This window comes from Vipera berus (genome assembly GCF_964194415.1).
Source record: "Vipera berus genome assembly, chromosome: 2".
NCBI lineage: Eukaryota > Metazoa > Chordata > Lepidosauria > Squamata > Viperidae > Vipera > Vipera berus.
Genome location: NC_138203.1, coordinates 254,300,022 through 254,310,993, shown reverse-complemented (window position 1 = coordinate 254,310,993; position 10,972 = coordinate 254,300,022). Strand labels below are relative to the sequence as shown.

The 10,972-nt window shown below is 40.3% G+C and overlaps 1 protein-coding gene across 1 annotated transcript in view; it reads left to right on the top strand.

Moving 5' to 3' along the window:
- The first annotated feature begins 525 nt into the window (after positions 1-525).
- The window catches only part of LOC308661133 (monocarboxylate transporter 2-like), a 45,490-nt gene continuing 35,043 nt past the window's right edge, over positions 526-10,972 (top strand). The window contains exons 1-2 of the mRNA XM_081315921.1: positions 526-538; positions 5,547-5,806. Coding sequence (XP_081172047.1) covers positions 5,590-5,806 — 217 coding nt within the window. The 5' untranslated portion in view covers positions 526-538; positions 5,547-5,589. The remainder of the gene's footprint in view (positions 539-5,546; positions 5,807-10,972) is intronic.

The following is a 10,972-nucleotide window of genomic DNA, read 5'->3' as shown; positions in this document are numbered from 1 at the left end:
TGGGAAGACCATAGCCTTGACTATACGCACTTTTGTTGACAGGGTGATGTCTCTGCTTTTTAGTGTGCTGTCTAGATTTGCCATGGCTTTCCTCCCCAGGAGCAAGCGTCTTTTAATTTCTTGGCTACAGTCCCCATCTGCAGTGATCATGGAGCCCAGGAAAATAAAATCTGTCACTACCTCCATTTCTTCCCCATCTATTTGCCAGGAATTGAGAGGGCCGGATGCCATGATCTTGGTTTTCTTAATGTTTAGTTTCAACCCAGGTTTTGCACTCTCCTTCTGGTCTTACTAAGGCTTTATAGAGTGGTATTAGTAGCTCACGTGAGCGCTGACCCGGGCAAGGTTTCTCCCCCAAGGAGGCGAAAGACCGCGAGGAGCTCACCCTTCTTGCGTCAGATGCAGGGCCGAGGGGAGATCCCCGACCTCCCCGCCCACTCAAACTCCGCCTCTCCGCCTCTCCGCTCCTCCCTCTTCCCGGGCTCCTCGTGTCCCCGGCGCGTCTCAGGTCAGACTTCTGGCTGACCTGAAGCAAGAGGTAAGAGCTCCTGCCGCGCGCCCGCCCGCCCGCCCCAAGCAGAGTCTGCGAGAGGTGGGGAGGGAGAAAGAAGCGCGCCACAGTCGCTCAACTTCTCCCCCGACCCCCCAGTTTCAAAGTCAGGGACAGCGGAGGAAGTTTTGCGGACCAGCCGGAGCCTTTTACGCACACGTGGAGCTCCGAGGGGCCGGGACTCGCGGGCCAGCGTCATCTGCCAGCGTGTCTTGCTGGTGGGCAGAGCGCGCGTTTTACACGTGTACTCGGTGTGTCCGGAGAAACTAGGGAACTGTTGCGTCGTCAGCGTGGTCTGTTACCATGGCTAGGGCATACAGAGGCTACGATCCAGCCTTTGACAGCGCCATCTGCTACGGAGTAGCATGTGCCCATCACCTAGAGCAGGGGTAGGCAACCTTGGCTCTTTTATGACTCGTGGACTTCAACTCCCAGAATTCCTGAGCCAGCTGTGCTGGCTCAGGAATTCTGGGAGTTGAAGTCCACGAGTCATAAAAGAGCCAAGGTTGCCTACCCCTGACCTAGAGGCATGTCTGGTCTAGAGAGGGGATAAATGCATTTTATCCACGGGGTTGCCCTAACAGGCAATTCATCCAATTAGTAATTTTTAATTCAGCTGATATTATTGTATTATTATTGCATGGGCCACGTTGAGAGCCCCCAGAGGGGTTGGGATCAACTCCCATCTTTAACCAGCTAAACTGGATTGCAAAACCTCTGGAGAGGATTCCAACTTTGCTGCTGCAAAAGAGGATTCCTACTTCCCGTATCCTTTTTCAATTCAGATAACTTGCTTGATATATTTGCTGAGTTTGAGTGATGTATTGAGCTATAAATTAGCTACATGGGCTTGGACTTATATAATACACCAGAACATTTAACCAATTCTAATCAAGCTTGAGCAAGTTATATAAAGGTCTTCTACTCTAGTGGTTAAGGCACCAGGCTAGGGGATGAGTACCATGGGACGATGAATTCTAATCCTGCCCACCTCACAGGGTTGTTGTAGGGGGGGAAAATAGAGGATGGAGTATTAGATATATTTGCTGCCCCAAGTTGCTTATAAAAATAATAAAGGCAGGATGAAAATAAATAAACAATAGTTTATGCATTTCAGTGATGCTGCCCCAAAGTGTCTTTTTCTTGCCACTTTGGCAACGACTATTTCTATCTGGGAAAGGGAACTACGTGTTGATTTTGGGCTGCATTGTAGAAGCATCGTTGAGAGGCATAAGCTATTCTGCGTTTTGCCTGCTTAAATCTACCCGTGTGTAATAATTTCCAAATACAGGCAACAGATGACATGCCTCAATACATCTAGACAGCAGTATAGTATTTGTAGGCCGAAACTGTAACCTGTTTTGGTATGAAACCATGTTGTCTGTAAAGAAAGGCAGCTTGTGACTTGTGTGCATTTTTGTGTAGGTGTTCCTCCAAAAGAGTGCCAGATCTGGAAATACAAAAATCTTGTTATTTTAGGATTATGACCTCTATTGATTTCAATTTTAGAAAGTAAAGCTAGAATTTGGAGACTAGCTGAATAGTTTTTAAACTATATATGGATGCAGTCAGCTACTGCCTACCTCGAGGATGCTTTTTTCAATTTCCCCTTCTGTTCCACAAGACTTTTCCTAGTGGTCTCCCATCCAAGAACTATGCAGGTCATACTTTGATTAATTTTGTGTTGTAATCTGCCACTAGCTGTTGTGTCTTACTATCCAGTTGTTTATATTTAAATAATATAAATAACATGCAGGTAATTGTGCATGAAAACCAGGTCTCTTTTATATTTGCAAAACACTTGCTTAAACATAAATATTTACAGTGAAATTCAGCTCACCTGTCATCTTCCTTTGGTGAAATTTACACAGATGTTTAGATAAGAATATGAAGAAAGAAGCAATAGGAGCAGCCCTTGGGGAAAACACAAACTGATTGCATCAGGTTTCGGCTTGATTTACATCTTTGGTTAGTTTCCTTTGTTCAGGAGCAGTTGCCAGGAGACTCAGAACTAGTTTTAACATGGCCTTTGAGTCTTAAGTAATAACTGATTCTGAAGTTAATTAATAGCATTTTGTTGTTGATGGTAGTTCACATAAGCTATTATGATGCCAATAGAAATCTGGAATTGCTTTCTATAGATTCTCTGAAAGCAACATGTATAGAAAGTGATCTCAGTACCCTAAAACTAGACAAATGTTCTACCATTGAGCTAATAGATTTTCTACTTACCTAAAATGTACATTCTTCTAGCCACATCCTTTGAAGTGAATTTTTGCATTAAAAAAGCCCCAAATATCCAACTAAATTGATCTCAAAATTTAGTGAAACTTCTGCATCCAAACTGGGTCTAAGAACAATTGATAGAAGCGTATCATGTCGTCGTGATGCAAAGCTTCTGATTTTTGTGTTTGTGTGTAGTGTCATCATTTTTTCATCATGGTAATTAGAAGTGGATGTCTATGCTCTTAACCAGGTTTTAAAAATATTTGTACAATATTTCTATCAGGCAATCTTATCATTTTTAAACTAGTACTTTTAGAAAAGCAAACAAGTGCCCCAAAGGGGGAAAAATAGGTAAGACCTATAAAGAGTCTCCTTATGGTGAGATGCGCAGCAAATAAATTTAATAGATAAATTAAAATTCTATATCCTTTCCCATAGCTTTCAGTGGTCATCACTGAAGAAGGTGGTATGGGTTTCTAAATTAGTAGAATAGCAATAACACTCAGACTTGTATACTGCTTCACAGTGCTTTACAGCCCCTCTCTAAGCCGTTTACAGAGTCAGCATGTTGCCCCCAACAATCTGGGTCCTCATTTTACCAACCTTGCACCAGTGAGAACTGAACTGCTGACAGTTGGCAGAATTAGCCTGCAATATTGCATTCTAACCACTCTGCCACCACAGCTCTAGAAGACGTGTGTGTGTGTGTGTGTGTGTGTAGAAATTAAACCAGGAGAGGGTGTATTTTAGTTTTGGCTCCTGATTTATGGAATAGTTAAATGGATAGAGTAAAACTCTCTTAACCTTGTCTGCATAGGTATGCAGTCCAATACAAAAAGAAGGTCAGGGATGTCCCCCCACCCATCAATAAGAAATCTATGTAGCTTTCCAAAGCTGAGTTTGAATGTTTTTAATTAGGTACCAACACAAAGAAACAAAGTGGAAAAATCATCCAACAAACCCATGTATTAATCTATATGACAGAGCTAAAAAAAAAACAAAAAAACGCAAGGCATTTATCTCGAAGTATTCCATTCCCCATACTGCCACCAACTGAGATTTCAGGCCACAGTGACAACCGTGACAACGCCTTAACTTATTATAAGGCTGTCATCAGCTGGATATATTCTGCAGGACACAGTATAGAAGTAATATTTATGACTGTGTGAGATGGTATTGAATTGGAAGGAGAGGGCTCTTATTAAGTTGGTTGTTGTTTTCAGGCTACTCCCTCATGAAGATTGATTTTTTTGTTTTTGTTTTGGCAGAGATGGAAAAAATGTAGCCCACCTCTGGAAATTAAACTGAATTATCTAGAGCACCTTAGCCTGTGGTCAGAGAGCTTGGAGTAGGACACATAACCGAAGGGATTTTTGCCTGCCCCTGTTCTGAAGGTCCCCTTGTTGATATGGATGGCGTTTTTGTTACATGTATAGAATTTCTGTGTAAGGGTTACCGGTAATTGGAAAAAGTCATAATTATTCCCAAGCTTTCTGTATTGTACAGTTTAATCAAGTGCATGGTTAATATAAGAGAATTAATGGTTAGGACAATTTATTACTTATCATTTATTTCTTAATACAAATATTTTTCAAATGTTGCCATCCTATAGGAGTTATTTCCTCTGCTAGTAACTTGCCTTCTTGTTCCTTTTTGTTTGGGCATTTCTATTTATTTTAAAAGCTAATGATTAATTTGTTTTCCAATGAATAATTTCTATGCCACTTAGTTGGAACTCTGGTGGTTAGAATGCAGTACGACACTGCAGGCTACTTCTGCTGACTTCCGGCTGCCAGCAGTTCGATAGTTCGAGTCTCACCGGCTCAAGGTTGACTCAGCCTTCCCTCCTTCCGTGGTCGGTAACATGAGGACTCAGGTTGTTGGGGGCAATAGGCTGTCTCTCTAAACCACTTAGAGAGGGCTGTAAAGCACTGTGAAGCGGTATAGAAGCGCTGTTAGTATTTTTATTATATGGGCACATGATGTTAAAATTAGTCTTGTAGGTAATTTTTCATACAGTGCTGATATATTTTAAATCCTTGGCACTTACTCATATGACAAGTTTCAGTCTGTAAGCAGGATTCACATGCTCTAAAAATCACAGTCAGTAGTGATTAAGGCATCAGGTTAAAAACCGGGGACTGGGAGTTCTAGTGCAGCCTTAGGCACAAAAGCATCTGGATAATCTGGGGCCAATCGCTCTTAGCCCTAGGGAGGAAGAAATGGCAAGCTGAGTTTTCTGAAAAACCATACCAAGAAAACTTAATGAACTTGTCCAGAATGTGTTACCTGGGATCACTGTTGACTTGAAGGCACCAAGAGAAAAAAAAATCAATTATTTGTGTCAGAAGAAGGTGTTCTAACCAATCTGTGATTATGACTGCAATATAGTTTTTGGGGATATTATATGGGATGTGAATAGAAATAGAACATTGCATTGAAAGTATCAGATAAACTCCACAGATAAATCATTTCATGTTCTTGTAGATTATTTTTTTATGATTTTGAGAATCCTAAAAGTTACATGAAGCTAGCTAAAGGGCAGAAACAATCCATCAATATCTGTAGTCAGATACATGCTGCACAGTAAACATTTTCTCAAAAATAAGATTTCTAGAGGTATCTCTAGCAATTGTTTTGTGTATTAGAGGAGCTGCCACCATTCCGTAATACAGTGCACAGAGAAAGAAGAAAAACATTATGCCAAAGTAACAAGCTAGTTATGAGAATGTGTCATTAGCTTATTATGGGTGTACACTTTGTTTTTCAGGGTTTCCAGAAAAGTGCTTAAAGGAACTTAATTTAGTCTTGACATGCCACCTCCATCAGACACGGGTCTAGCCTATGCCCCTCCAGATGGCCAATGGGGATGGGCAGTGGTCTTTGGAGCGTTCATTTCCATTGGATTTTCATATGCTTTCCCCAAAGGAATAGCAATCTTCTTCAAAGAAATCCAGGATTTCTTTGGTACATCATACAGTGAGATTGCATGGGTTTCTTCAATTATGTTGGCTGCTACATATGGCGGAGGTAAGTAGAAGAGAGTAATCTGTTGACTTGGCTTTGACTTGTAGAAGTTACACGTCCCCCCCAATTAAACTGTAGCTGGTATTGAAATTGGTAGGTGCAGTTTGCTCGGTCATAGTAGCCCGTGGTACTGGTTTGTACCAGAATAAAATAGTTGTTCAACCAGATATCTGAATTCTTCAAATCTGATCTTATAGAATCAGGTTGGGTGCAAGATGTTTTGTGTTTGCTGCAGTAGTGGTAAGTTTTATTTCATTTAATTTTATTAATTTATTTTAAGATTAAAATGAATACAAACTCATACAAAACAAGAAAAAAAAGAAAAAAAGCTAAATGTGCAAAAAGGGGGGGGGGAGAAAAACACACAAAAAAGATACAAAGCTATAACTTCCAATCTATTTTACAGCAGTTATAAGTATAATTATAATTATATTTCTTACTCTGTGGTGGTCATAACATAACTCTCTCTTCTTTCTATAATCTATCCTGTCTAATAATCAAAACCATAAATCATAAATGAACTGTTTTTCTGTTTTATGCAAAAAGTCCATAAGGAATTTGTAATCATCAATAAACATAGATATTTTCTTTTCTCTGATCAAAGAATTCATGTTGGTAATCTCAGCAAGTACCATCAACTTCACCAATCACTCCTCCATTGTGAGTAGCACTGAATCTTTCTATCTTTGTGCATACAACAATCTCACTGCAGTTATTGTGTATGAGAATAAAGTTCCATAGCTTTTTTCCAACTGTTTATCCATTGATCCCAAAAGAAAAACCTCTGGTCTCAATTGCATGCTAACCTTTAAAATCCTCTGAATCAGTGTACACATTTAAACCCATAATTTTCTTTGGTTTGTTTGCACATATTGCAAACATGATAAAATGTTTCTTCTTGTTCATGTTCCACCATAAGCGCCTTTATATGTTCTAAACAATTTATAACCTGAGTTATAAAGCAATGTAAACCAATGATAGACTGCTTCTACAGCAATATAAGATGGGTAGCTCAGTGTAATTGCAAGAGAAGTATGCTGTCTCACAGATACTCCTTTTGTAAGAGTCTCCTTTTGTAAATACAGGTCAAGAGCTATCTGGTTGCAAACATATATGTGAAGAGTCCTTAAAAATTTAGAGTATTGAATTCCTTTTCTAAAGAATCACTTTGTGTTTTTGCATTGATTTTGTAGTTGTGCAGGCAGAATTCTCAACTTCTAACTAATGAATCATGACTGATATATCACCAAGGCCGCTGTATCCTCAAGAAAATGTATAATAGTTTATATTAGACTAACGTGTGTTTGGTTTCTTCATTTGCACATGGGGTATTATTATGAATGAGGGTGACAGAAATAAAAATTTGCACAATAGTGTCTCATATATGAATTTACATAATATCATCTTGCTACAGATAACCATATTATAGCCACTGATAATACTGAAATATATTCAAATTAAATATTTACAAATAGGCATCATTTAATGGTTCTTTTCTGAAAAAAGTTGTTCTGAAGATTTAATTTTCTCATGCTTTTTACTTTTAAATATTTTAAATATTCCATATTTCTGCTAATCATTTGAACCTTGAAAAAAAAATTACCTGGTATCATGAAGCTGTAGGATTTAGGTAGATATGTATTATAACTGTGAAAGGGAAGAATACCATTTATTTTAGAGTGATTAGACACTAATTCAGATAGGATTGCACTAATTCAGACTGAATTGCAGGGTTAATGTTTGATGAAACATATTGTCATGTCAGTGCTCTTCAGAAATTTATGCTGAATACAGCAAACTGGAACAATACAGTTTCATGTATAATAGGACTGTTGCGTATATACAGCATATAAAAGAATAATGGATGGTATGTATTTTATTCCTCCTCCCTCACCACAGGAACTTTTACTCTGAGCCAATGACAAGTAGCTGTCCTTGAAAGTAGATTTCCCTCTGCAATATTTGTGAGGTAACAAGGGGTCAAAGAACAACTAATTCAGATCTTCATACTCTTTCCAAGTATGCTCCTATTATATAAATGAGAACCCTGTTCCTTTGTCTAAGCCTACACCTCCTTACAGAGCGGATGGGAAAAAGTAGAAAGTTGAAATTTACAAGAATTATATTTTTAGATATGAAGTTTGAGAATTGGCAGTTTCTCTTGGCTTGAAGCACTCATGCTTTGCACAGCATAGCGAGGGTCACATAGAAAAAAAATAGTCTGGACCCAAAATGAGTGCAATTTTCTGGGAGAGGCTTTGAGTTTTTAAGAGGTTAAATGTGTGCCAAATACTGATATTCCCTCTTAAAATTCCTCTAAAACTTATAGGAAAGAACACATTTTGGACCTATTGCTTACTTTGATGGCATGAAGAGGCTTGTGTGGCTACTATGGACGGAGGTTGGCAACATTGTACAAGAGGTAGCAACTAAAACCAACCCAAAGAAAAAGAAATGAAAAAAGCAAAATGGCTGTCTGAGGAAGCGTTGCAAATAGCTGAGGAAAGGAGGGAAGCAAAAGGCAAGGGAGAAAAAGAAAGATACACCCAACTGAATGCAGAATTCCAGAGAATAGCTACAAGAGATAAGAATACCTTCTTAAATGAACAGTGCAAAGAAATAGAAGAAAACAATAGAATAGGGAGGACCAGAGATCTCTTCAAGAAAATTGGAGAGATGAAGGGAACGTTTCATGCAAAAATGGGCATGATAAAGGACCAAAATGGCAGGGACCTAATAGAGGCAGAAGAGATTAAGAAGAGGTGGCAAAATTACATAGAAGAACTATATAACAATGACCTTAATGTCCCTGATAACCACGATGAGGTGGTCACTGACCTCAAGCCAGACATCCTAGAATGTGAAGTGAAGTGGGCCTTAGGAAAGCTGAGCAACAACAAAGCTAGTGGAGGTGACTATTCCAGCTGAGCTATTCAAAACGATGCAGTAAAAGTGCTACATGTTGTGACTCAGGGCCAGCCTGTGGTTTCGGCAGCCGGCTCAGATGTGTCGGATGACTCAGATGAGGGGGAGGAGGACCGTGTGAGAGACGAACCGGTTGATGATGGCGTGGAGGCTTGGCAGAGTTCCCAGCCGGGGCCCTCTTCTCAGCTGCGTGAGCCCGATAGTGCGGAAGATGATGACCCACAGCTGGCCCTGTTCAAGGACGCCCGACGCAGGAGGCAGTCGAGCAGGAACAAACAAAGAAAGAATGTGGGACTCCTCGGGAGGAGGCACAGGGAGACCACGCCCTGAGCTCTCTATAAAAGGAGTGTTTGGGGAGGGGCTGGTTGCTGAAAGCAACTTTTTCGCTTGAGAAGACAAGCTCTAGTGTTTTTGTTAACTGCGTAATAAATCTTGGCGGATGCCTTTTAGCCTTGGACGCTCTCCAGTCTCTTCTTTCTAAATAGGGGTTTGCCTTTACAAGGCCAGAAGAGGGCTGGTTCAGAACACTACACTCAATTTGCCAGCAAATTTGGAAAACTCAACAGTGGCCACAGGATTGGAAAAGGATCAGTTTACATTCCAATTCCAAAGAAAGGCAGTGCCAAAGAATGTTCAAACTATCGCACCATTGCACTCATTTCACATGCTAGTAAAGTTATGCTTAAAACCCTACAAGCTAGACTCCAGCAGTATGTGGATCGAGAACTACCAGAAGTACAGGCAGGATTTCAAAGAGGCAGAGGAACTAGAGATCAAATTGCCAACATAGGCTGGATCATGGAGAAAGCTAGGAAGTTCCAGAAAAACATCTACTTCTGCTTCATTGGCTATGCTAAAGCATTTGATTGTGTGGATCATAACAAACTGTGGCAAGTTCTGAAAGTGGTGGGAGTACCAGACCATCTTATTTGTCTCCTGAGAAACCTATATGCGGGTCAAGAAGCAACAGTGAGAACTGGACACAGAACCACTGATTGATTCAAAATTGGGAAAGGAGTCCAGCAAGGCTGTATACTGTGGCCCTTCTTATTTAACTTATATGCAGAGCACATCATGAGAAAGGCAGGGCTAGATGAATCAAAAGTTGGAATTAAGATTCCAATCTAAGATATGCAGATGATACCATTCTAATGGCAGAAAGTGAAGAAGAACTAAAGAGCCTCTTGTTGCGAGTAATAATAATAATAATAATAAGTTGGAAGGGACATTGGAGGTCATCTAGTCCAACCCCCTGCTCAGGCAGGAAACCCTATACCATTTCAGACAAATGGCTGGCCAGTCTCTTCTTAAAAACCTCCAGTGTTGGAGCATTCACCACCTCTGGAGGCAGGTTGTTCCACTGGTTAGTTGTTCTAACTGTCAGAAAGTTTCTCCTAAGTTCTAAGTTGCTTCTCTCCTTGACTAGTTTCCATCCGTTGCTTCTTGTCCTGCTTTCAGGTGCTTTGGAGAATAGCTTGACTCCCTCTTCTTTGTGGCAGCCCCTGAGATATTGGAACACTGCTATCATGTCACCCCTCAGCCTTCTCTTCATTAAACTACACATACCCAATTCCAGCAACCGTTCCCTATATGTTTTAGCCTCCAGTCCCCCAATCATCTTTGTTGCTCTTCTCTATACTCTTTCTAGAGTCTCGACATCTTTTTTACATCGTGGTGACCAAAACTGGATGCAGTATTCCAGGTGTGGCCTTACCAAGGCATTGTAAAGTGGTATTAGTACTTCACGTGATCTTGATTCTATCCCTCTGTTAATGCAGCCTAGCACTGTGTTGGCTTTTTTTGCAGCTGCAGCACACTGCTGGCTCATATTGAAGTGATTGTCTACTAGATCCCTCTCACAGTTACTACTATTGAGCAAGGTACCACCTATACTATACCTGTGCATTTGATTTTTCCTGCCTAAATGTAGAACTTTACTTTTTTCACCATTGAATTTCATTTTGTTAGATAGTGCCCAGTGTTCGAGTCTGTCCATATTCTCCTGTATTTTAAGCCTATCTTCTGGAGTATTGGCTATTCCTGCCAGCTTGGTGTCATCTGCAAATTTGATGAGTTCCCCATCTAGTGAAGGAGAGTGCAAAAGTTGGGTTGAAACTAAACATTAAGAAAACTAAGAGCATGACATCTGGCCTTCTCAATTCCTGGCAAATTGATGAGGAAGAAATAGATGGGGAAATAGATGGGGAAGAAATGGAGGTAGTGACAGATTTTATTTTCCTGGGC